We start from the raw sequence: 27,423 nt of genomic DNA, 5'->3' as shown, positions 1-27,423 counted from the left end.
TCCCCGCCGTCAATCCCCACCCTCCGTGGGCGGGTGGGCGCCGCGGCCGGGTACCTTGCAGGCGGAGTAGACGCCCAGCTTCTCCAGCTTCTTGGCCCGCGGCGCGGCGCGCAGCTGCGCCTTCTTCCCGGCCGTGCGCGCCGAGCCGGGCCCCGCGGGGCTGTCGGCGGCGGTACGGGCCGGACCCGCGGCGGCCGCCACCCCCCCGGCGGCCGGGGAGCCCTGCTGCGGGCCGCCCCCCGCCGCCCCGGGCCCGGCCCCGGCGCCGCCGCCAGGCTCCGCCATGCCCGCGGCGCGGCGGCAGCCGCCCGTCCGGCCGGCCGGCGCCCTGCGCCCGGCCCTAGGCCCTCCCCTCCGCCGCGCCGCCGCCGCCGCCGCCGGCTGCTCCCCGGGGGGGGAGGCGGGAGGAGGGCCCCGGCGCTCCGCGGGCGGCTCCGGCCCCGCCGGCAGGGGGGAGCCGGCACCCGCCTCCCGCCCGCGCCGGGTGAGGGGGGCGAAGGGGTGCGGGCGGCGCCCTGAGCGCCCGCGGGAGACAGCCGGGCTGGGGGGGGAGGACGGGGGGTGCCAGAGCCGCCTCAGCACCCCCATCGTGCCGCCGGTTTTGAGCGGCTCGGGGCTTTTTAGGTGGTTTCTGGTTGAGGCAGCGTAAAAATGGCAGTTTTAAATACGGGATAATTCCTGGGGAGGCTGCTCGATGCCTCGCCTCGTCCCAGAAGGAGTGTTGACAGCAGTCAGCCTATGTACTATGAAGGAATTGCCTTCTAACCGGGGGCAAAAATTAAGCAAACGGTCCCACCGCAGCTAGCGTGCTCGGTGCGTGGAGGTAGATGTGCGGTTCGGAGGAAGCTGCGCTCTGCCGCACACATGTAAAAATGCGGCCGAGCCGTGAGAAACCACAAATGGCAGTTCTATAGGAGGGCACCACGGTTTGAGAGGCTGGGCGTTTGTGTGGGATCTGCAGCTCTTTGATGTGTAAACCCGAGGCAGCAATATTAAGAGCGAGGGGAATCCCATGGCATGAGGACCTCCTGCAGCAGCAAGGCCTTGGTGCCTTGCACAGGGCAGGCAAAAATGACTGGACTTCTGCAAAGTTAGGAGAGATGTATAGCGGGCATATAGGAGGCAGGAGGAGTGAGAAAACACTTTTCCTGTGGTCTCCTCCTTCCCTTGCCCCCATTTTCCCTGCTACTGGTGATATTCTGAAGAATTAGGTTATATGGTGAGTTGACATTTTCATTAAATGAGGGAAAACAAAAAAAATGAAACAAACAACAAAACCTGGAGGACACACCAAGCTCCCTTTCAAAATGAAACAGTGGGGTATTTTTGTGGGAAAGGGCGATTTTTAAATTATTATTATTATTATTATTGGCTGAGCTTTTAAAATCAACAAAAGATTGATGGGGACCACTCTGTTCCCTCATCCACTTTAGGAAAACTTGAAGGGGGGGGGAGGCACAGCACCTGCCCCCACCCCATCCCCAGCCTCCCCGTGGGGACCCCGGCTCTGGGGAGGCCGTGGCAGAGGCTGGGGCCGGTGCAGGGCTTCCGAGCAGCCGTGACAGTGACCCGTAAGATGGCTGCTGCCACCCCCGGTGCCTTAAGACGGACTGTTAAGGTGGAGGAGCCGCTGCCCCGGGAGGCGGCGGGGAAGGCAACCCTGCCTCAGCCGCCGGCTTTGCGAGAATTAACGGCACGGGGATAATATCGTTTCCTTTACATTTGCCGGAGAACTCTTTGGTGTTATTAGTGGAAGGGGCAGGATGACGTTTTGGAATAGCAAATAGCCGCCGCGTGGTAACAGCCGTGTAAGAATAATTCTCTGCACCTCTGCGCTTGCATTGCTTTGTGCCGGGGAGGCTTCCACTTTCCTCCCGGACCTGAAAACGAAACTGTAATCACTTGGTTTCACTTTCAGCTTCCCCACCGCTCCGCTTCGGCAGCAAATGTTACCAGAGAATAGCCCATCTGAAACAGTATATGGGCTCCTACCGGTGTCCCGTCTCAGACACAGGCTCCTGGCTTTGCTTGGAGCTCCTGTAGCCATTCCGTTCTCCCATTGTGTCGTTTTCCTTTCTCTCTCTTCTATATATATATATATTAATCACCAGCCCCAAATAGGTAAATTATTTAAAGGTAAATAATTACCTCTAAATGGTAAGCTAACGCTGTTTAACCCAGCATCAGTTACATACCTATATGCAAACGAATTACAAGTTTCAATGCTGAAAAAACTGTTACTATTTTTACAGGCTGAGTAACCCCCCTGAGGTTTATTAGGGCTACTCAGTGCTCTTCTATGTCTGCAACTGTACAGGCAGAGTTCACAGGAGTGTGCTCTAGGCGTAGCGTAAAGCAGCACACTGGTTACTGTAAAGGCAAAAAACACTCCTCCAACACTTCCCTCTAGAAGCCTCAAGATCATGGCTGTTTTACAACACTGCCTCTTCTCTTCCCTTTTTACCTTGCTGCTCGCTAGGTAGCCAGAACAGTAAGTCTGCCAGCCTGTGGCTACGGATACAGTTACTATAGTAACATTTACAAACACTAATTTCACTCCAAATGCAGTACTGCCTGCTATCACGGAGGAGCAACTTAAAAAGAAATCACTCAAACTGAAGATAGGTAAGACTTTCTCTTATTTTTTATGCTTATATTTTTAGCAAGTTTAAAATCGTTGTTCTCATTTTAACTTGTGCTACTATATCATTTAAAACAAAACAAATTCCAAGGATTTACTTTGTCTGAAACTGCTCTAGTGACAGCTAAAATACTACATTTGCACTTTTGGCAAGAGTAAACAAGGAATAGTTCATTTGCTGGCCAGAAACTTACAACTATAACTTGGGTTGTGTTGACTTGTGGTAGCTTCAGTGAATTTAATTTGGCCATTACAGGTTATACTACATTCGGAAAGCAGAAAAATATGACTGTGTAGATGTCATTCGCAGCTTCATATAGTTAAGCTGAGTTTTTCTGTTGGCTGAATTTACCAGCTAGCATGTATTCATTTTCTAATTGTAATGCATGCATAACTCAGTTTGAGCACAACAGAATCACTCCAGTGCTTATTTTCCATCATTAAGCATGCATTATGAAGATACTAAATTAGAATCAAACTCAAAGCATTGTCTGAAAAGCCCTCACCACATCTTTCAGTTTCTGTCCTTCGGGGCACGTCACTGGGTTTGCACAAGAGGAACTGAGTCTGAAAGCAGTGCTTAGCAAGAACTGAGGGTGAACCCAGCTGCCTCCTGCCCCTGATGCCTGGCTCCCGAGCTCAGGTGAGCAGCCTCTGATCCCAGGAAGGCTGCTCATCTGCCCCACAGCCAGCCAGGAGCTGAATGAGACATCGTGCCAGCTCCTGTGCTTCTCAGGTCTCTCTCAGGCTGCTGGTGGCCCTGATGAGGCTGCTGCTTCCAGCTGGTGCTCCCAGAAGCCACCACATCCAGGTTTGCTGCCATCGCCTGAATTCACCCAAAACACCAGGCAAGCTTAAATGCAAAAACCTGCACGGTATTCCAGCAAAGGAGACGGTTGCACTTGATGCAACAAAAAGGAAAATTAAAATGCAATTTAGGGTGTGTCTGGTGTCTGCTTATTACCCAGTTGTCATCAGGAGCTTTTGGGGCCTATCTTGGCCACACAAAGAGTGACTCAGCTAATAACAGCCTGACGCTGAACTATGCTGCCTCTCTGAGAGCAGCCTCCCTGCCTGCTGCCCAGCTCCACAAGCCCATCTGACCCCATCTCCCAGCCCAGGCAGGGCTCTGTGCCCGACCCCACACCTCTCCCCCTCTCCTTTTGTTCAAGATAGGACTCTTCCTGCTCTCCCACCTGTTTTTATTCATGCCATTCAATGCAAATAGAGAAAGCAGAGCTCTTCCCCCTCTGGGGAATTTCTCCAAGTATAAAATCCCATTGTGTTCTTTCATTAGCACATTCCTTGTGGGTTAAGTGGCCTCCCTCTTGGCCACCAGGCATTCAGGTCTGCTATCAATATTTTATGAACCACTGTAAGTATTAAGAGTGCAAAAGTTTTGTTCCTTATGCTCTCTCTAACACCTTGTCAGCTTCCCATGCTGCTTACATGCAATATTAATAATCTAGATGGCAAACCTTACCAGCAGGCCTTTGTTACAGAGAATCTCGCACCCCAGTCATCCCATTTTTAAAGAGAAAAAAAGAGAAAAGAATGGAGAAAATATCATTGCAACACTCAAGACTGTTGTAGCAACACAAACTTTTTGCAAGTGCCAAAGCAATTTGCCATTTTTTTCACTTCTTACCCCGAGCATGCTACTTACGACTGCAGTCACAGTTTTGAGGGACCAAAACCAAGCGAGAAGCTGGCGGCTGGACTCAAGCAGCAGAGGCGCTGCACTGCCTTCACCAATACAACACAAAGTACACACAAACCAAGTTTGGAAGCTGTTTGTTGATGTTGTTTACTCACCTGCAGTCACTGTGTAGCCTTACACTGTGTAGCTTCGAGGTGGTGAGAGCTCTCCATTGCTTCATGTAGGCATAAGACATATCACCTATTTTTCACTTACCTCCTCCTCCTCCTGCCTCCCCAGTGTTTGTGTACTCCATCCTCTAACATCCTTTTTGTTCCTTCCTGCTACCGGCTACATGGCAGGGATCTCCACAGTTCCCTGGGACCCCACTCGGCATATTTCAATCATACGGGGAGGGTTTTTCACAGCCCCAGTGGCAGCAGGTGGGTGCCAAGCAGCCTCACACCTCCTAGCTGTGCTCAAGCCATCGCCAACCTACACCCTTGATACCACATTGATTTAGACAATAAAGCCACACAGAAGAAATCCGTTTTATTTTTGTAAAATGATCACCCCGCGCAGGTCCTTGGTGGGTTACAAACCAGTGCTTCTGCCCCACCACACGGACCCAGCAGCTGGCACCAGCTGCAAAATAGTTGTGGTGTAGGAAGACCTACTTTGCCTTTTTTTTTTTGCTCCCATTTCCCAGTTCAAGTGCTTCTTCTTGGTTGAGGAGCTGCGCCTCTTTTCAGGTGGACAGTGTCACAAATTACAGCTCTGACTAAGACGACCTAATGACAGAGACAATTTCAAGATGACATGAAACCAATAGGCCAGGAATCTCATGATTCCAGTTTTGGACAACGCTTAGGAAGATAAATGAGGAGTCTAATTATCTTAATTTATTCCACAATTATTTTAATTATTAATCAGTTCCTCCTTCCTTGCCTATTATCAGGCCAGTGCTGGGAGTGTTCCCAAGTCTTGGAGGCAGGCGCTGCCCCCGGCACAGCTCGTGACTCACCGGGTTCACCTGTATCTCTTCCCACACGTTTCGCAACAGGACTTCCTTGCAGCTGTGTTGTTGCTGCTGGGAATACAGTAAGTCAGGTGCTATGCTGACCTAGGCTGACTCACCTGGGAGAAGATGTCATGCTCCTACTGCAACATCCTCTCTGCAGGTGGGCTGGGAGGCCCAGCACTCCTAACACTGGTGGAAGGCACTGGCCACCCCTGCCTGTTCCTTGGCAGGGACCTGCAGCACGAGGCACATCATGCTCAGGGAAGGGCAGTCCTAGCAATGTTGAGTCCCTGTCACCATTTCTGTATACAGGTATGACACATTTGCTTGTTCAGCAAGAATTCGCAGTAGTGCAGCCTGTTTATACACATTAGCTGGTAATACGGTAAGCTCAGCGAGACTGTGACCTCCATTTTACATCACTCAGCCCTTCTCTGCCTCCTCCTGTCACCTGCAGGCAGGCAGGCACCTTCCTGGTGCTGCTCTCAGCATTTCAAATAGTGAGTTTTCTAAGACCACTAACATGTAGCAAATAATAATACAAGTCTCAAGGAGGTAGGTGTTCTGGACTGGAGACTGTACAATTTAATTGCTGACTGACAAAGGTAAGAGAGGAAGAAGCACGCTCTGGGTGGAGACAGGAATGGCATGTGTCAGAGGGAGATGAGGGCATGTGGGACTTCTGTTTGTCTACAAATCAAATCCTGGATCATTAAAACTCCATGAGTGACATCTTCACTACTTAAAAAAAAAAAAAAACATTGTGGAGACAAACTGCAGAAACAGAAAATAACCCCTCCTTGCTATATGAACAGCAAGCAGTATCAAGTACCATAGATACCTGATTTACTGAGATAATGGTATTCTCAGCCACACCAGCCCCTGGCCCACAGCTATGTGGTCTGCCTCCGTTCTGCTGCTCTCACAAGTAGGGCAGCGGATGGGCATGGCACAGCAGCCTCCCTTCCATAGGAGCAAGATTGAGAGCTGATCAAATGGCTCTTTACTGGGATATATACAGTAAATAAGATTTTTTGCCCTTGAAAACACATGTAATCTCAAACAGTGGTTCCTTCCCCGTTCTTCTCCAACTTTTTTTCCTGCACCTCTATTTTTAGCTCAGAACATTAAATGGTGCCAGGTTTAGGCTCCCTAAATAGGCACAGGTTTAGGCTCCCTAAATAGGCACAGGAAAATTGCACTGAGCTAGAAAGCTGCATTTTCTCTTTCCCTTTCTGAGAGCTTTGGCTTCATATATTATGATGGCAATATCTCACTGTTATCCTTCAACCCTACAGCAAAACACTTGCAAGTCTTTATCTGTTCCTGATGAAGGAGATGCAAGAAGAGAAGGAAATGCAAACTAATCTTTCAATTCATAAAAAATTAACAAAGGGTTTTTTTCCTTTTTTTTAAAAAAAATCATTTTTACCATGTTTTTAGCTTGTAAAATATATGAAGCATGCATAAATAATGCATGCATACTATAAACAAATCTAACATCAAGGCTGTCCTTTTAACAATTATGAGCAAAATGATTTCAATTGAAGAGTTGTAGTATATCTTGTTATTCTACATGAATTATTATATACAGAGTCCTGGTTATTTACAAATTGTAATAAACTACGACCATTTTTGTGCTCCAAAACAGTGATTTATTAACACTTACACCCACTTAGAGAGATATATACATCTACAGAGTGTGCAAGTGTTAAGAATTAAGTTTCCTGAGGCCAAATTAACATTTTGTTGAAAACTTTCAACTTCCTGGCTGTAATTCTAAGGGCTTTTATATACACCACATGTAAAATGGGTTCATATTTAAAAGGCTGACTGAAAACAGCTTGCCAGATTTTCTGTATATATTAGCCCTAACTCTTCTCAGACATGAATGTGTCATTACGAAGACAGCAGTGAAAAGGCTTGTGCTCAAATTCAGACTGCAAAGTAAATGAAGAGAGATCTGTGCAAGCTTGTCTTCTGCTGATAGTTCAACCATGCACCTACTTATTTTGCCCCACTGAATGGTGCAGCACACCTGGAGGATTTCTGATGCTCATCTTTTGAGAGAAGGACTTTCCTCCAAACTGGTCCTACAGCAGATGAGAGCTGTAGCTGCTTGCAAGCCCACCTCGGTAAGGACAACGTATATGATGGCATCAAAAGTTTTGTGTTGTTGTTGTTGTTTTTAAATAGTTCTACTAATACTTCAGCAGGTATCACTCTCTACAGAAGAGATTTTCCTCTTTACAATTTTATATTGCTCTACCACAGCTGCTCACAGGTACTTGGATTCTTTAAGATTCTTAAATCCCAGAGGTGATGGACAGAAGGAGTAAGAAAGAAGGAAGTGTCCTTCCCAGCTGAAGTCCTCGAAGAGGCAACAGTTGCACAGTAACTGCTTTAAGGTGTGTCTGTATCAAGTTTAAAGACAGAGCCCCAGAAAATGGACAAGGTCAAAGCAGGATGGTCTTGCCACACTTCAATGTGGCTGTCAGATATCACCACTGCTGAACCACTGCTGTTCGTCCTGGTGGTGGATTAGCGAGAGCTTACAAAGGCTACAAAGTTAGAAATCTACGAAGAGAGATTACAATAAACCCTATAACAAGTACATTTTTTCCCATTGTTTCTCATCCATAAATACTAAACACTAGATAAACAAATTCAAGGAGCAGGCGTGTTACCCAGAGATCTAAAAGCTCAAACACTTCTTGGCCTACTTGATAACAGTTTCGCTATTCCTTATGCTATCTTAATGTAGAAACTGACATGTTCAAAGAGCATCCTACATTAAAAGAACATTAATATTGCCAAGCCTAGCTCTTGTGAGAAAAACAAATTACATATATGTGGACGATATTTTATTGTCTTATAAAATCTTTCTTCTTCCAGTTAACCTCTAAATTCTTCACAACTAAAACTGAAGCCAATGAGTGTGATTGATTAAAGAAATATACCAATGCTACTGGCCCATGCAAAATTGGAAGTTTTTTTTTTAAAAAATCTTAAACTCAAATGTATATATATATATATATATATATAAAATACAGACCCACTACACTGCTGTGTCTGGAAAGTGATGAATAGATACAGAAAAGCTGATCAAGAACTACTACATACTTGCAGTTTTTAACAGTGCAAAGGCAGAGGGCTATGCATCAAGTCACAAGGAGGAAACAAAGAACTCACCGAGACCTCACTAAGTATAAACCCAAATTGTGCTATGCATTTTATATTCCAAACTTTTACGTTCTTGAATTTGTTGTATTACTAATTTTTAATCACAGTTCTTACATCTTTTATGTAATCTCTTATATAAACAGGGGTCACACAGTATACAGCAATGTAATTTAGAGCTTATAAGAAAGTGAAAACAAGACCTAGTATCAGTGAAAATTCATTGCATATTGAACTCTTTTATAGAATGACATGGGAAGAAAAATCACAAGACAAAGCAAACCCATCTGACTTCAAACTTTGCACAGACGAGGATCATCTGGAGGAGGTCACAATTGCACCTGAGAATGAAGATGCCAAGTGCACTTCAATTTTTTGCTCAGCATGTCAACAAGCAGTATATCCGCACCATCTTTTTTACCATAATAAAAAACACAAAGCCCTAACTTTGCTGGGCTACAATAGCTCACAAACAGAGATGGACAATGAAACACTTTTAGCTCAGAGGCAGAAGCTAATTTCAAAATTGACCAAGCTTCCTAAATATTCTGAAAGACATAGGCAGAAGATTGATTATTCATTTGAGTTCCTTATGGACAATCACAGTCCTACATCATATTGTGATCTCAACACCAGTCCCGGTATTCTTAAAAAAATAAAAAATTTTTCAATAAAAGCATTATCAGTTTGCCAAGATAAAAATTCCACATGGCAGGGAGACATGGAAGACAGATTTTTTGTGGTGGACAACTATGGAAACAGGTCAGATACGTGTTTTCTGGGGCTAGTTGATGGCTATCACGGTGTGACAGCTGCAGAAATGGTTGCAGCAGAGCTTCCACTTTTATTTCTTGATCAGCTTGCTCAAACAGATTCTTCCTACAAAAAGACTGAAGAGGAACAGCAAATTCTAAATTCTTTTGCCACAGTAATCGAGGCAGACTACAGGAAAAAGGAGATGATTTTTTCTGATAAACAGGACAATGATGAGATAAACAATACCAAGAATTACAAATGGATTCACAAAGCATATGCCAAGTCCTTCTGGAGAATGGATAAACTTTTACGACTGGGAAGGAATGAAGTTTCCAAAGTTCGATGGAGCGGCTGCTCAGCTGTTACCTGTTTGATGGAAAGACTCCCCAGCAAAAATACAGATGGTAACGAAGAAGAACGAACACACTTTGAAAACAGCACACATAGTCCATTAACCAGGACAGCTGAGGACGTTGCTGGGTTACTGCACATTGCTAACATAGGTATGTACATCTCACATCGGATTTTTTTTTTCTCCACCCAATAAAGAGAGAAAAACAAGCTAATTCAGAGGTTTACTGGCAGTAAAGATTTGGAAATACAAAGCTGCAATTGCTTTAAATTGACAGTGTGAAGGAGGCACAATAAATTCCCTTGTAATTGATACCAGCATCAGGCAATAAGTATCAAGCTTATTGGATGAGAACCCGCAATATGATATTTGAGTTAAGGTAGTAAATTTACTAACAAGAAAGACAATTAGGAAACACTGCATATTATGCAAGTGATCTGTGTAAAAGTAGAAATTTTTATTTATTTAAAGTCAATAAGATGCTTAAGATGTCATCATTTTAGGGCAGGCAATCATGAACTTTATTCTAGATCTGATAAGTTCCTTGTGTCACTGGAACGTGCTTAAAATATTTTCTGTTCTTTTCAGTCAGACTTAAGTGCCACTATATTTTGCCACAAAGATCAACAGGAAAGGGACAATGCTTTGAGATGCTTCTTTATGAGGCAAAAAAAAATCCACATTTGGATAAAACTGATCCATATTTTAAAAATATAGCAAATATATGCTATTCTCCACAAATCTATGGAATGCTATAAAACAACTTGAACCTGCACTGACACTGAAATATGTAACTGCAGTCCCTTTCCTCTCCTCAGTTCTCCCAACACTTGTTGCTATATCCATACTTTCTCTACCTTCAACAGAGAGTTTTTGCTGTCACCTGCACTTCGCTGTTACTTGTAATAAAATTGTAATCTAGTGCCAGATCACATTCTTGCAGGAGATGCACTCTTACCTTTAACTGAGTATAGCAGCAAATCAGAGATAGAAGTTGTAATGTTTTCAGATTTAACAAATGCATGTTTTCACATCAGGGAAGACGCCTCCCCCCCCCCCCCCCCCCCCCCCCCCCCCCCCCCCTTTTTTTTTGCAATAAGCTTGAGACATAGGATGAACGTAAGAAAAATTAGAGAATTTTTATTAGAGAATTTTTATTAGAGAATTTGCCCAACTTAAGTTTTCTAGCTGTAATTACCTGCCTGCATCCTGCCCTCCCAGATGAAATTTTATGCTGGCCTCATTTAAGGATACTGTAAGCTCAAGCCCTGTAAATGAGGTAATGCATGAAAACTGATCAGAGATGCTTCGAGCCTTTTATGATTAAGCCCACATTTTTGAACCAGTTCTAAATAAACATTCATTTGAACTAATACATTCATTTCCAACTCAATGCATTACATTGAAGAAAAAAGATTTGCACAAGCTTCATTTTTTCCCCCAGGAACGTGTTCTTACAGCAGCATAAACATGTTCCTTCAGAAACAGATAAGGAACTGAAGAGAACGATCAGATTTGCAGAGCAGGAGATGGCAGCACTGCTTTATTTCATACCATGTAAATAGGTCAGCTGGTTCTTGTTGACTTTTCTGCCCTGTCTCTGGTTTGCAGATGAACTTGCATCATCCAAAAGCAAACTAGATTTTACTCTTCCTTGCAAAATGTTTCACATGGATTATATTATGCCCTTTGTTAGGGTTTCAGTTGGGGGTCTTACTCTGAGGGATCAAAGGAAGTTTTAGACAATCAACTCGCTCTCCATGGAAATCAGACTAAGTGGGAGGGAGCAAGAATACATTCATACTGCAGATAACTTAAGATATTTACATTATATAATCAATAACAAAAAGATGTGTTCTGCAGTTTGATAGTCTGAATAACCTTCTAGAGAAATATGCCTTCACATGGACTATACTTGGAGCTGTCCCCTACACTAGATAATGCCAGTACTTCCCAAGGAATACAACTATATAAGCACTGCCTACTTACAATCACTTTTCAAAGTAAATCTGTGCCCTGCTCTAGTCAGAAAATATTAATTATGCAATACAAATGAACACACTGTAGCCAGCTTTGCATCTGCAATGCAGCCATCCCACCCAAGTTCTCTTTAACACAACACTTTTGCTAACACATGGGAACAGACCAACAGATTCTCCAATACAAAAATAGTCTCCTCCCAGTGAAGCCACAGGGGATCTCAAATACTGCCTTTCAGAGATGCTTTCCTTTATGGTCTCCATTCAAGACTGACGAGGCTAGTCACCTGCAGTGTTGTGATTTGCAACACTTTTTCCACTCATACCCTTTGGATTTCAGGAGCGTTGAGGGAAAGGTAAAGTACCTATTCCTACTAAAGGAAAGAAATTAGTCTAAAAAGACTGCAAGAACTCCTGCTCCCTTGGGTTCCCTATGCAAGGAATACATTTAATGCATGTTAGTAAACTGTAAATCCTAAATAACATCCAAATTATTTTTCAGGTACTAGAAACTATGTATTGCTAAACGTAGTCTGAACCTGAAGCTTTTTGATGGGTTAGTTCAGATGTAATATTTAGAGAGCACACTCTCCTAGAAGAGTATTTGAGAAAGAGCACTAGACATCATCCATATGTACCCTTGCTTAAACACTAGTCAAGGTATAACATTTCCATCAGACTGTACTTCAGGCTGAATGAAATGTCAGATTCCTCACAGAAGGTTAGCTGTAGTCAGAAGAACAAGAATCTGGTATAGTCTTATGGATACTGGGAGAAAGACACCATAGAAAACCTTGCTGTAAAATGGAACTGGATTGATGGTCATATTGTTCTATTTTTACTATCACAGGTAGCAATCTCAGCTTCTATTTTTCCTCTCTCCCCCAGTCCTTAGCAAAATACTAATTACTGATGTAATAGCACCAAAAAAACAGTGCGCTATAACTCAAAGTATTTATTTCACTTTTAGGGAATGTACATGCAGTTTTATGTAAAAATGGCAAGAGTTATTGCCTCTCAGAAGAGCACAGCACGTCTAATGTATGTGAGAGAAAACGCATACTTCAGAACGGTGGAAACATCAGCACTAATGAACCAGATGGATTAGTAGAGGGTCACCTCAGAACTACAAGGGGTCTTGGACATCATGGAGATCCAGTACTGAAAAAATCTGTTATACCTGTACCTCATAGCATCTCTGTCCCTATTGATAATTCTTGCCAATTTCTTGTTTTAGCTTCTAATGGGCTTTGGGAGGTTTTGGATTATAATCAAGTATGTGCATTAACACTAACAACATTCACTCATTATTTGAGAATGTATGAATATGTTCACCGAAACGGGGCCTCTCTGTATAAGTGTCAGTATTTGATGACCCTCTCTGAGGAGGACTTAAATGGTTCAGAGGCCACTAATGGTCTGCAAGATGGAACAGAGACGCTGTACTCCAATCAAGACATTTTTCTCAGCAGGTCAAAAGGCAACTTCACACAAAGCAAGCCAAGATGTTCTAGGAGTAACTATTTGCAAAGTGAAGGCAAAGTTCCTAAAGAAACCGATGACCACAAAAACCAAGCTGATCCAGAGCTGTCTCTCTTCAGTAATGATGAAATAGGTCCACAGAACAGAGGGACAAAACAGTCCGATATTAGCGCACAAGGTGACCCTGAAGAACTGACACAGTCAGAGGACAGAAAAATTTGTCTATGTAACAGTTTTCAACCACATTCACATACTACAGCTCAAGAAGAAACAGACACTGACACCTTCTGTGCAACCAATCCAAGTCACATCCATAAACAGCTGCAAAAGAATGCACTTACAATAGGATCTAAAAACATGAAACAGCCTCAGAAAGATACAGAAACATACGTATCTAATTATGACTCAGACCCACACCTGGCAGAAAAAATGGACTGCAAGATACTCTGTGACAAACCTGCAAGTTACACTAGCCAGCAACTGTTAAAGACCGCATTGCCAGTGGATTGTAAAGCACCAACAGATTTTGAACAAGACACAAAAATGTATCTGTCTGACTGTGAATCACAAGCTGCAGGAAGAGGCTGGGTCACCTCTGAGAGGCTCTATGAGAAAGCAGCAAGCTACATCAGTGAACAACTGGTAAAGACTGCATTAGCTGCAGGTTCAAGAGATAACATTACTATTCTGATTGTACTTCTAAATGGATGTGATAAGATACCTACCTACCTCAACATTTGAAGATTTATCATATGGTAAGTGGAGTTCCACAGTACATACAGCACAAGCTTACATTTAGCTGAGCCATGAAGTTACACAAAGTCATCTTAACTGCTGACCAGGGGAGTTAATCATACATCTTCTCTCAAACTGTACAAATGCAATAAAAGCTTCTGAAATTCACAGTAAAAAAGAGTAATCACAAATCTTTTTTTTTTTAACCACTTTATTCAAACCTGAGCACCTCAATATAAAACTAAACACTGGTGAACTGTCATTTTCCTTGCTAAACCCAGATTACTGCAAATTTAAAATCTGCACAAGTTTCTGCTATCAGTTCAACATTTAAATAGACTAATTCATCTCTTCTGACACACTTGGTAGATTTCATATAATGAAAATAACTAAAAGAATTAGTGCAATATACTGGACAGATCAAAATAAAATGTACTTTGGAAAACAAAGTTGCAAAGTTCATTACTGACAGAGAGCAGTACTTATGTTACAGATACAGGAGCATCATTTATTACTGTTCTAGCCGTAAAGGAAGAACTTAGAACCCCCTTTGATTAGAGAGGAAAAAAAGTTAGCTTTAAGTAACTGTACATTCTGTATACCTTTAAGCAACTCTTAAATATTACAGAAAGTATTAAACAAATGTAGACTACAATGCAGAGTACCTATTTACAGTACATTAATATCCAAATTCAAAATCAAGTTGGATGTCCATAATTGTTAGTGCACTATTTTTTTCCTTAGGGGAAAAACAAACTGTAATGGCCAGCAATGATCAAAAACAAGAAAGAAGTCACAGACACCAAGTTTGTTGTGGTTTTACTTGAAGAGCTCTTTACAGTTTGCAAAGGAAAAAAAATCCTATGTTGTGAAGTTGAATTTACTGGCGTGTACCTTCTGAACAGATTAGAAATGAAGTTAAACTTGATTTATCACTATCCTCTTCAGACAACTGGTTTGATATAATTTACAGTGTACCAACTAAAACTCCACTTTCCTGCAAGCATAGGGTTCTTAAAATTGTTAATGCAAGTATTTGTAATTAAATTATTAAACTATGGAATGTATAACTAAACAGTAGATACCTGCAGAAACAACTGGTTGCATCAATACTGTGAATAAGTTTAATTTTTAGATCCTGTTTCTAAAACTGTTTTAAAGCACAATTGAGAATTATGAAAAGTTCAAATTCTATTCATTTTAACAGTAATCAGTATTGAAGCTACAGGAACTGGCCAATTAGGTCCATCGAAAGTAGTTCTTCTATATCCCTAATGGTGAGTGATTTTTAAAACCATTCAACTGAAGGAAGTTTATTCCGCTTCCATCACTCCTCTACTGCTGAAACATTACAGACAGTGGCGGATACATGCATGTTAAAATTTTAGGTCAAAAGAAAATTCTGTATCATAAACTTGACTATTATTGTAAGTCTCTTCACTGTTTGGAAGCTGTATCGGGCCAGGTTAAGCACTCCAATTCCATGGTTATTAACAGTTAGGAAGCAGAAGAATATTCAGAACAGTTTAAAGCAATTGATGTTTTAGTTACTACAACATTGACTCTTGGGTTGTTGTGTGGGTTCAGTAAGGTCTACTCCTCTTCCTCTGGCAGAGTTGGCTCCTGTACTCTGTGGTTCATTCTTTGGCAATTTTTTTGCTATAAAATCAACAAGAAATAATAGGTAAAGCTGAGATTGTTCTGATGTTAAATCATTTGAGTACACGAATAGTCAGCACTTTATTACTCTATAAGCATGTCAATATAATCACTATAAAATCTGATTTGATTCAGCGTTTTGGTAATAAAAGAAGTTAAGACACTTAACTTCTTAATGATTAACTACCTTATCTGATATTTAGAAGTGAAATGCTTTAGTACCTTGAGCAGTAAAAAATATTTGCCCAGGTATGCTATGCCAGTAAACGATGGCTCTTGCTTTAAGATCAGGATGTTAGGGCTGAAAGATACAGGAAGACTGAGAAGGGATAAAACAGACAGAAATTGGTCAACCTACTGCCCAGCTAACTAGACAGAGTAAGTATTGCTTACAACATAAGTAGTCCTCAGCACTAAACCAAGTTGTGTTCCCCCTTCCCCTGACCCCCCCCCCCAAGCTGTACCCTATCTTCTGTTCTTAGGAGTCAGTTGACTGTGCCAACTTCTTTTCTGTCCTTGTAGCTCAAGTGAACCTTCCCAGCCAGTCATGAAAAATATTGCTGACAAGCGCTACCCTTATAAGCAGCAGGTCTTTCTAGCAATTTTCTGACAGAAAGGTAAGTTCTACTTAAGAGGACTTAAATGGGGCTGTTATAACATGCCCATGTTATCAGGACCCAATCACCATCCCTGTTCTACAATTTGGCTGCGGCCAGCTTTTCAAAGAACAACTTTTTCCTAAAAGGAATGAAATACAACTATAAGAACAGGCAGCAGTAAGAAAATTAGCACATCAAATGAGATAAACTCAGTTAACAGAACCCAAGAGTTCATGTGACGTTAAGCTGCAGAAACAGTATGCAGACATGGCATCAGTAGAAAAATGCCTTCACAACACTGCAGCATTAGATTCTAGCTTCCAGATTCAATTATCATTGTCTCATAAGAGGTATGTTATTCTAAGTTCCACACCTTCCCAAGGCAGTATGCAACCTGCTGCAAAAAATGTAACATTAAGAGGTACATTTATGTATTTGCTCTCACATTCTTATACCAATTTGATAAACAAATCCTAGGTACATTTTATGATTAAGACAAAGTATTTGAAACTTTCAGTGGTTAAGTATACCATGAGAAAGGCATATTTGGCTTTCTTTTTTGTCTGTAATAGCAACTAAGACAGTTATACGAAACTTGCTAACAGAATTAAAATTAATGTAACCTTGCTTAGCTATTACAAGTTAATCCAAACGTTTAGGTGCTTGACAGAAGACCTCTGCGAACGTGCTTCAAGTAAATTTTTCTGACTTATCAGCATCATGAAGGAGCTGAAGGGGACTAAGGAAACTTCAGTAACACAAAGAAAAATGATTTACATGGAAGACTGAAGGAGCTTGTGATGATACAAATCTCAAGAAAACAATTCCCTTAAATTCTCAGTGTGTTCATAAACTCACCAATTGCCATAAATATTTCATTTACGTTCATAGATGTTTTGGCAGATGTCTCCATGAACAATAAACTGTTGTCATCTGCATAAGCCTGTGCTTCCTGAAAGATAAAATAAGAATCATAGAATTATTAAGTTTGGAAAAGACCTCCAAGATCCTGATCCAACTGTCCCCCTGCCACCAATATTACCCACTAAACCATGTTCCTTTCTTTAAACACGCCAAGGGACGGTGACACCACCACCTCCCTGGGAAGCCTGTTCCAATGCCTAACCTCTCTCTCTGAGAAGAAATTTATCTTAATTTCCAGCCTTCACATCCCTCCTCCCCCAGTGCAGCTTAAGTACATTCCCTCTTGTCCTATCACTAGTTATTTTCGAGAAAAGGCTGACCCCCAGCTCACCACAACTTCCTTATCGGTGGATGTAGAAAGAATGCATAAGAATGCATTAGTTAATTCAAAAAACGAAACTCAGTTACTACACACTGTACTGTTACTTCTAATAAGGGACAATTTCTATTCCGTTTTGAAAGGTTTGTTGAAACACTCATGACAATTTATTCGTTAGCTACGAAGAAGTTACGACTCCATCAAACAATTAAGCATTCAGAAATGCAATCTTAAAAAACCCTACTTGTCTTAAAAATATCCCAGACTAAACCTACCGCAAAACATAATAATGGAAGTATTTATTTAAAGTAAAGTATTTATTAAAAAGACAGCTCTGATTCAAGACACTAGCTTGAAGACAGTGATAGCAAGAATGAATACGCTCTAGGAAGGGCCATCAAATGTCAAGAAGTCTATTATCACCCCTAGAAAGAACGCAGTTTCTGAAGCACCTTGAATCTTTCAGCCAAGGCAGATTGATCAGAACAGTTTCATTAACCTGACAGAAATTCACTATAATAAAACAAGTTAGGAATGTCAAGTGTCTTGCCATGTTATCTCTTTCTCTAGTCTGATTTTCATCTACTCACTCTGTATTTCAGTTCCCTATTTTTGCCACTTCCTGTTAGCCAGTTCAACTATGAATCCCTAGTGTCTTATGATTATGTAATTGCCTTTGAATTCATCAGGAAATCTGTAAAAAGCCAAACTAGAATACCTATGAAGAAAAAAGAAAAAAACATCTGCAGGCTTCTATATTCAATTAAGTAACATCTGCTAAGACCCACGTAGCTGTATCTGAAGTAACACATTGACCAATACCTAGAAATCTGCATTGTGTCGTACAGTGAGAAAATGTTATCAAGCCCATGAGAAGACGATGAATCCATGTTAACAAAAAAACTAACATTCGAAAAACATTAAGAATGCAACTTTAAGAATAAAAAACAGTAAAGGTAGTTCTATGTTGGTAACTAAATTTGATTACTTTTTTGGACTGTACACATATATGATTTGTTACATACCACAATTTTTCACCAAATTTTTCCATGATTTAGTTTTATGGTACAATTGACATGGAAGTATAAAATTAGAAAAATCTAGATGTTAAAATCTGGCCAAAAAACACCTAAAATTGCTGCTAATGTTTGTTAATAATAATTCTAAAGTTATGAAAGGATTCATTACTGTACACAGCAGTATCTCACACAATGACACCAAATAAGGATTAAAACAGTAAGAGAATTAATGAATAATAAATATGATCTTAAGAAAATTGATTCAAAAAAAAAAATGATTCAAAGAAAATTGATTCAAATTCAATCAGTCATGAATAAACCAGAACATCTCTAGTGACTTTTTATTTGCTCTGCAAGCCGTTTTCTGATGACTTGGTTAAACTTTTTAGAAAACAAATATGGAAGAGAGCGCACAGGTATATCAGCTATAACAAAAAAGAATACCATGAAAAGCACAATTAGAAGTTGAAACACTGCTTCAACAATATGCCCTAAACAAGTTAAGTGTGTCAATCACCTTTGTATCATACAATAATCAAAATTCCCCTGCTGACAAGGCAGAGAGAATTGGTTTGCATATAGAGTTTGTTCCTAAACTATCTCATCCATTGACACTCTAGTTACTGGTAATTTTGGATAGAAGGCAGGAGAATAGAAATTCAACTAGCCTTTAAAGATACACAGATAAATTAGTTATTCCTCAAAATCAAACTTTACTTATTCAAAAGAAGTCTATTGGTACATATCACTTGTACAGAAATAGACTTTTCAATAGCATGTAGAATTCAATTAGTCTCAGCTGACGCTTATATTTAACAGCATGGCCTCTGTAACAACTAGCTAGCCTATGCAAATAAGCTCCTCAGTAGGCTTATTTACTTTCCACTCCAACAAAATGCTATTTCTATAAACAGAAGTTATGTACATACCTGAAAATCCACAGCTCTTTTGTTAGCTAGATCAGCTTTGTTTCCTGCTAAAGCTATTACAATGTTAGGACTTGCTTGTCGCTGAAGTTCCTTGACCCAATTTTTTGCTCTGGCAAAGGACTCCTGTAAATGATTGCAAAATGATGTAGCTTGAGTATTACCATCCTTTTGTACTCACCCATTATCCTAATCTGTTATCTCTACTTCCAGCGAAATGCCAATTGATGCAAGGCTGCTACCTTTGTCCAAATAGGCAAACTCCAATTTACCAACAGTCACATTTTAAAAAAAAAAAAAAAAATACACTCCTAGCTTAGTTCTCAAATATGCTTAGATGGGACAATGCTGAAAAAGTAAGTAAAGATAAGATTTATGTAGCCCAAGTAAGGAAAGAACTAGTTAAGCGAGAAAATAGGAATTTTAATTTCTCCTCTGAAAGATTCAAGTTTATGAATATATTTGAAGAGTCTCAAACATTTTCTAACTAATAAGAACTGGCTCCTACAATAACAGGATGCCAGGTTTTTGAGGGTTTCGTTTTTTTAAGTCTCATTTTACCAAAAGCAAATGAAGCATATCTGATTTAAGTTCAGATAAAAAGAAATCAAGTAATGTGAGGTTATGGTCTCAATGGTTTGTGCTGCCTTCCCAATCCTTACATATTACTTGCCAGAATAATATATTAAAACTTCTTTCACAAATAAATTGTCACTAGCAGTGTGGTGAGGGTAACAGTTCGAGTCAGATGAAATGATGTAAAAGTGGGTTTGAAAAACCTCTGCAAGGTTTTTTTTTTTTTTTAATGTAAAAATGCTAGAAATGGTCTTTTGGCAAGAAAAATTTCCAGGCACAATTTAACATTACATGATCAACTGATACAGACAAGTCAGTTAAAAAAAAACAAACAAGGAAAGAAACTCAAGAGCACTAAACTTCCAAATCCCTCTTGTACCTCTTTATATTGTACTTACCTCATTTGTAATGTCGTATACAACTATAGCTGCTTGTGCTCCTCTGTAGTACATGGGTGCTAAACTGTGATACCGCTCTTGCCCAGCTGTATCCCAAATTTCAAATTTTACCGTTGTATCATCAAGACACACAGTCTGTGTTAGAAAAGCAGCTACAAAAAAGATAGAGGTGCTGAAACCATAAATCTGCTTCTATCTACATGATCATATAAAATTATATTACTCACAGAGATACATCAGGCATGATTTCCTTGACAGTTCAAGCGTATTATTAAAATATAACAGGTCTGAAGCTCGTAGATTGGAACTGATCAACAGAGAACAGTTCCTTAATCAGCCAGCCTTTCTTCATATTAAAGACATAAGAAAGCAATAATTCGAAAGATTTTTTTTCTAATACTGAATATGAGTAACCACGACTTCTCTCATATCTTCTAGATACACTTCATTTTGATACAACAGACAGCCCTCCTTCATGATATACTCCAACAGCTCAGATATTTACAGTCTACACTCCATTTAGATTATTTGAATAGCATGTTAAAGCCTTGATTTGCAGCTCTGACAACTCCACCTTTGCTAATGATTGTGGAAACAAATCACTTCTGAGAAGTCCTTGTTCGTAAAGCAGCCATACAGGTGTATTTTTCACCAAGCCATCTCAAGAACTACTTTCAAAGCACAATTTTCACAGCCTTCAGTTTCAGGGAAACTTATATCCATTGCCACTTACAGCTGAATATTTGCATACCTAAAACCTGGATCTGTCATTGCCCCTAAATAATGGTCTTCTATTTACAGAAAACAGTACGTAATGGATACCAAGTCTTCAAGCAGTTACTCCTAGCAGTATTTTCCATTCAGATTACAGTTACATATTACAAATACAAGGGTGAATACACACATGCTACAGAAACCACATTAACGAAATTAAGCTAGTATCTCAATGAAATGCTAAGGGAAGCCCCCTAGTTGGCAGAAGTGGGGGATTCATCACTAACCATACTCACAGAGTGCAGCCAGTTTAAACCAAATGCCTGAAGTGGCACGGACCAACAGATGTTAGCCTGTCCCAAGCACTCCAAGCCATTGTAGCCTATGAATCACTCCTGAACTGCTGTAACTTTTGACTCAACTTGTTACAATAAAACAAAAGCAAGTCACTCTTGCTTCACAAAGGACACTAACTACCATAGGAGAAGCTGACAAGTCAGTGGTCAGATGCTCCCGCTTCAGGGGCATTAGCATCCATTGGAGATGAGCAAGCTGGTTGGAGAAGGGAAAGGCTTTGATGTTCCGATGTTAAATCACTAAGTTTCTAAGGGCTAAATATCCAAGCACTGGTAAAACAGGCTCCTCTTGGTAGCTTCCCAAGCAGCCTAGAACCAGAAGACAGACCAAAAAACCACAACCAAAACACATTGCACCATACTAAGGGTTTCCTCCTCAACCAGCTGAATGTTATATTTCTCCAAGGCAGAGACAGGAATGCTAAATGAGTGAAATTTGACGTTCTTAGAGGTATTCTTTTCAACATAAGAACGTACTTACACTCCACAAATGAAGGGATGTATTCAGGAAGAGAATTAAAACACCGGTTTTATTCTGGGCCACCCTCTTGCTTTTGTTGAAAGGAAGCTTTCAACCACCACAAAAGTGTCAATTAATTTCAGCAAACAAGGTATCTTTCTTCTATATTGCAAGGCCATACTTATTTGATAATCAACTGTGTTAAGGATGATAGACTTTCAAGATAATTAACATCAATACTTTCGTCTTAAGCAGCTAACAGGCACCGCTACACTAGTCTGAAGCAGAGAAGTCCAGTTATCAAACACGACCACCGTCTAACATGTCTGCCTTGAACTGCACTCCTTCAGAAGTTCTTACTCAGACTCTCAATGCACGTAAGCCTCCCTTTGTTAAAAGGCCCTTCTGTATACAAAGAAAACTGTGCCTAAAGCCAATACAGGCTACAGTTGCACAGCTTTCTCTATAGAAAACTTTCTGAACCCCAACATTGCTGCACTTAGTATCTCTCAACTGTATTTCAGCATTTCCTTGCTTCTGTTTCGTGCAGAAGAGGAATAAGTTAATATAGAAATTACACTAACGTGCACATATTTGAGCTTGGAGTTCAGTCTTGTTTAATCTTTGTATAGCTTTTAAACAGTGAAATAGAATTTGAGTTCCCTCTCATTCTACCAAGACACTAAAACAAGAGAAAACAAGAAGGAGGTTAAATGAATTAAACATTACTGGACTTTAACAATGAATTTCACTGAATATAGTGTGTTTTTTTTTTTTCATTTTAAAAAAGCTGATACAATGAATTAGCTTTTCAATATATCATTGGGAATGCTCTCTATACTACCACATAATATATGAAATAATACATAAATCTTTCACACTAACACCCATCCCCAAACCATTATAAAAAGTACAAAGACAAAATTGAGCATTAGTAAGACTGCTAAAGGAGAAAAAAGTGGTTCTCCATTTATGCTGACAGATATACAAAATAAATACATCTAACACCTAGAAACAGGGTAAAAAGGTGATGTAATGAAATTTAGCTTGTCTTCATTTTTGTAAGTTTTGTAGATTTTAACATTTTGACAACTGTTCATATGTAAAGACATGGATGACTGAAAGGGCTTGCCATAAATATTATAGTGAAACAACCTGATTCATGCAAGCAGCAACAGGAGCTACAGGACAATATTGACCAATCCATATCTTGTTTAATCTGTATGCCATTACGCCATTTTAAGAATATGTTTAAATTTATCAAAGGAAGCTCAGTAAGCACAAACAACTTCAATATACAAGTTAGCAGAAGAAAACAGGGAAAAAAAATGAAAACGGCTCACAGTTAAAAAATCTTTTTTTTTTTTTTGACTTCTTACAGTCAGCACAAGGTTTTTTTCATGTCACAAAATGTAAAAATAGCACATTAAATCCTGTGATTAATGACAAAGAAAGGTGTATGTAGACAGATAGCAAGTTCTCCCAATTCAAAAGCAAAGCCAGGCTGCATAAATACCACCAGAACCTTTAGAAAAAAATGCATACAGCACGATTAAAAGATCCACGCACAAACAAAATTCATCCTAAAGTCCACTTCTCAGAACTATGCAGTTCAAGCACACATTTACTTTCTCCACTTTGACATGCATGTTTCCTACAGCCTTGTGCCAACTACAGTTTTTATCTTGGTAAGTTACAGTTCTCAATAAAGAGGTGTAGGGCTCAGATTTGATCCTTCCTGTCAATGACCCATTCTTGAAGTGCCACTGCATTCAAGGTTGTCAATGCCAAGAATATAAATTCAATGTGAAATAAATAAAAAGGGTAAATTCTCACCTCCAATTGTACTTTCTTGAAACTCATGAAACTGTCCTTTTACAAAACGAAGCACCAAACTTGATTTACCAACTGCAGACTCTCCTAGAAGTACTAATTTGAATTGGCAAATTTTATTTCCAGCATTTGGCCCATTGGGTCTTGTTGCTCCTCGATTAGCCATGCCCAAACTAGAAAGAAGTCCTTTGTTTCAAGTTCTTAAAAGCAAGTCCAGGATTCAGATCTCAGTGGTGCTTCTGCTGGTAACAGCCTGGTTATGAAAAGACAGTGAGTGGTATTAACAAGCAAGGAAAATCTAATTCACCAAATGCACCAAGGATTACATATAACATTTTACTAATGCTAAGCAATACTCAGAAGTCAGTAACAGTAAAGAATGCAAAAAAAAAAAAAGAGGAGACTATGGAAATCCCAATCACTGCATTAAGTTCTCTGCAAGTACATTTTATCAATTCATATTTATAATTTATAACAAATGCAATTTCCTTAGATAATGCTTTGTACATCAAGATCTGTACTTTTTAATACCTTTCCTAGTTAAAAATATACTTTTAGAAGTAAAACCATAACGCTTTGCACATGTAGAAAAATTTAGTCTTTTGACCACTAAGAAATCCAGATTACTTTGTGCAAGCCAGAGACGCATCAAATGGTAATAAACTGAAATTTCCAGAACTGTTTTCTTCATCCTAGCCAATTGATATGTACAAGAGATCTTTGTTAAGAACATGTGTTAACAGTGTATTCCTTAGTATATCTGCTCTTCTTGTAAACTTCTTCAAAAAAAAAATCACAGTATTTATTCACATGGACAAAGAAGCCTTTAGTCTCTGCTGTTCTCACTTCCAAGCCAAAGACATATGCTTTTACACACTTAATAGTGGAGATTAGATCTTTTCACATGTAGATGCTAACGTAATGAAAGACTGGAATAATATTTTCTATTTTCTATTTCCTTTCTTCTCACTTCCCAAAACAAAATTCCAAGCAAGCCTGCAGGAAGAATACCCAAGTGATGGTTACTCAACTCTCAGGAAAAAAAAAGCTTATTCATTTATTAAAAACCCCTTGGACTACAACTTTGTCCTACTGTAGATGGTTACATATTTGAATTAGATACACATGTTGAAGATACAGCTTTTCTAGCGTCTAGGATACAAGCAAGTTAGTTTGGAGCATATTCTCCCAGTGCAGAGAATGGTTTTAATATTGCAAAATGAAGCAAATTTACTACCTTCAAAAAAGTCTTGCTCTTTCTTTGCTATGGTAAAGCTACTACATTTTGAACCAAGTAGTAGCCTTAATGATTAGCTATCTTCCCATTTCAAAACATCAAGGACAGCTAAAATAATTCTGTATCAGGCAGCTGAGGATTCCAGTTTGCTATACACCTACCTCAGACAATAAGCCTTCATTTTCCTTCCTAATTCTCCTTCTGTAAACTCAGGACAAGTTCTGAAGAATAGACTGCTTCACAGCTCTAGAAGAACCCCATCCTCCACTAAATACTCCCTTACACCCAAGTTTCACAAGCATTATGTAAGAAATCAAAGCATAATTTCTGCACTAACATAACATTTAAAATGAAATGATATTTTGTTTATCACTGTAAACAGAACTTGAATATAGGTCCTAAAACAAAATATTTTTCAACATCTTTAAGATGCTCCTGTTTGGTCACGTTGTTCCTTTTCCCATACCTCGAAATAATCTAACTTCTTCCAGGTAGGATATTCCAATTTTGTATTCATCCCTGTCTGCCTTGAGTTTGTGAACTGTTTGACAGTTATGATATCCTTAAATCAACAGGTTTTTATTTTGGTTGCACAACTTAACTATCTACTTTTAGATATACATTTTCTCAAACACACAGAAGAAGTGTGCCACATTGAAAAATTTTATAGTAAGCAAAAAACCCCCTGCATATTCCACCATCATCACTATTAACCTCTATAATTACACATTAAAATTGTCACTAAATTAGTATTGGTTTAATATTTTAGAATACAGGAATGGATCTAGTTATTTGCAAAACAATATCAGGCCTTTTATCCTTATAGCATTAAAAAAAATCATGCACAGCTGGTGTGTTGGTTCTCAGGCAAGATTTTTTTTCCAAGTTGTGGAGCAACTTGGATAAAAGTGGATCAGTAACAAGGAGTTAACCTCTCCTAAATTACGTACAACAGGAAGCAGCAAGGCATGGCCAACAAATAGGTAGCCCAGAATCCTGTTAGTGATTTGTTTATCCTTTCCTTTGGAAAAGTAATGAAGACAATTAAGTTTTTTTCTGTTTTAAAATGAAACAACTGTTTGCACTGTAGCATTCTAGTATGTTTAGGTAACCATAAAATAATTTTAAACCTTTAATCTTAATTCATGTTTTCTAGACTCTGGAGCATTGAATAAGACATAAGGGATAAATCCAGTGACCGACTGAGTTACTCTTTGGAGCGAGTGATTTCTAGATGACATACAGTGAGGAAATCAACCTACCACACTGGTTACTCTCTCTGATGACTTTTTTGCTTGTTGCCTTGCACATTAGGAAGAAAAGGAGACATGACAAAACAGGCAAGACTGATTTAACTCACATTTATTTCAACTGGTCACTTAAAGCCCTTAGTTACTCCGACTATGTATCTTACACTTACAAAGCAGTTTTTACTACCCCTTGCAAAACTCTTTCAGGACCTAGAGATGAAACAAGTTGTCAAGACAAATACTGAATTTTTATGGATGTTCAACCAGAAATCTTCAAAGTTCACACACCCCTCCCCCCTTTACCAGAGATCATTCTGGACACTCAGGTATTGTGCAAAAATATCCACTTGTCAAGCTGACAGACATCACACTACTTCCAAGGCCACTGAGTCCTGAAAACATACTGCAAATGTTCTTCATTCAATAGGTGCATCAATATGTCTAGTAAATTAACAATAAAACCTACCTACCACAGTTGTACCATGCAGTTTTTAACAGCTCAGGATAAAAAAAAAAAAGACTGAAAATCAGACAGAGCATACCCAACTGACTTCAATATATAAAAGTCACTATCTTCTATAGGAGTGCATGAAGTCATCACCTTTTAAAAAGTTTCAAATTATATTGAAACTGTTCAGTAAATTCAAAATCATCATACAAACATGAAAAATGAGGAATACTTTCTTAATCTGAAGAGACATGGCACAGGTGCGACATAGCCATTACAGAATGATATTGACCTTTCTTTTTAGACTGGTGTGCTGAATGTACTAGGAAATAGGATGTAAAAGTAGACTTCAATACTACAGACCCCACGTATGCTCCAAGCCTCAGGCCACACTTATTTTCCAGTTCTTTAAGTCATCTGTAAAATACTGGCTTTAGGAGGCATAAGAAAGCACCACGCAGAAGACAGGAATGCTACTTTCAGTACCCTACAAACACAAACTACAAATTTAATTATTTTTTGACAAATTGCTTTCAAGGCAACTCTGAACACTTCCTTCAAGAGCTCAACAGCTGCACCTATTTCTTACTCTTAGCTTCAGTCAAAGTCTCCAGGAAAAGATCCACCAAACTGCCCCCATCCAACCCTGCCCCTGCCAGTTTTGTGTACTGAGTAAATTTTGTAATCAACTGATGTGTTTGGAATATCTGAAGAAAGAAAACCATACGACACTTTCATTCGTCTACACAAGAAGTATACAACAGTTTGACTTAAACCGGTACATCTGGATGTAAGGAAGTTACTTTTATGTAAGAATCTGCTGAGAAAAATACTATGAAAGTTTTTAAATGTACGTCCTCATATGAATAGAAATGGAACAGATTGTTTTACTTGTATGGAGTTTAATGCGAGAACTCCAT

The 27,423-nt window shown here is 39.7% G+C and overlaps 3 protein-coding genes across 9 annotated transcripts in view; 1 reads left to right on the top strand and 2 right to left on the bottom strand.

The window, feature by feature from the left end:
- The window catches only part of KAT2B (lysine acetyltransferase 2B), a 44,389-nt gene extending 43,799 nt beyond the window's left edge, over positions 1–590 (bottom strand). For both annotated transcript variants that reach the window (XM_066991883.1, XM_066991884.1), the window contains exon 1: positions 55–590. In XM_066991883.1, the coding sequence (XP_066847984.1) occupies positions 55–588 (534 nt within the window). In that variant the 5' untranslated portion in view covers positions 589–590. The remainder of the gene's footprint in view (positions 1–54) is intronic.
- PP2D1 (protein phosphatase 2C like domain containing 1) lies at positions 573–16,908 on the top strand. 5 transcript variants are annotated; one of them, XR_010829216.1, is made up of 5 exons: positions 573–2,625; positions 8,728–9,740; positions 12,539–13,805; positions 15,967–16,061; positions 16,703–16,908. XR_010829216.1 is itself a non-coding variant. In XM_066991887.1 (4 exons), exons 2-3 carry the CDS (start codon positions 8,729–8,731, stop codon positions 13,789–13,791), a joined length of 2,265 nt encoding a protein of 754 aa, XP_066847988.1. In that variant the 5' UTR covers positions 573–2,625; position 8,728; the 3' UTR covers positions 13,792–13,805; positions 15,967–16,229. The 5 variants fall into 5 exon arrangements, 4 of the variants coding, with proteins under 4 accessions (XP_066847988.1, XP_066847986.1, XP_013027427.3 ...); XM_066991887.1 differs by lacking the exon at positions 16,703–16,908 and having other exon boundaries at positions 15,967–16,229; XM_066991885.1 differs by lacking the exons at positions 15,967–16,061; positions 16,703–16,908 and adding an exon at positions 7,576–7,709 and having other exon boundaries at positions 12,539–14,452.
- RAB5A (RAB5A, member RAS oncogene family) overlaps positions 14,588–27,423 on the bottom strand; it is a 19,485-nt gene continuing 6,649 nt past the window's right edge. For both annotated transcript variants that reach the window (XM_048070232.2, XM_048070231.2), the window contains 5 exons: positions 23,572–23,821; positions 20,206–20,357; positions 19,235–19,357; positions 16,902–16,995; positions 14,588–15,444 (listed from right to left, as the gene is read on the bottom strand). In XM_048070232.2, the coding sequence (XP_047926189.1) occupies positions 15,329–15,444; positions 16,902–16,995; positions 19,235–19,357; positions 20,206–20,357; positions 23,572–23,734 (648 nt within the window). In that variant the 5' untranslated portion in view covers positions 23,735–23,821 and the 3' untranslated portion in view covers positions 14,588–15,328. The remainder of the gene's footprint in view (positions 15,445–16,901; positions 16,996–19,234; positions 19,358–20,205; positions 20,358–23,571; positions 23,822–27,423) is intronic.

Source organism: Anser cygnoides, chromosome 2, assembly GCF_040182565.1.
Source record: "Anser cygnoides isolate HZ-2024a breed goose chromosome 2, Taihu_goose_T2T_genome, whole genome shotgun sequence".
NCBI classification, from domain to species: Eukaryota; Metazoa; Chordata; class Aves; order Anseriformes; family Anatidae; genus Anser; species Anser cygnoides.
This window is presented reverse-complemented; position numbering and strand designations above follow the sequence as displayed.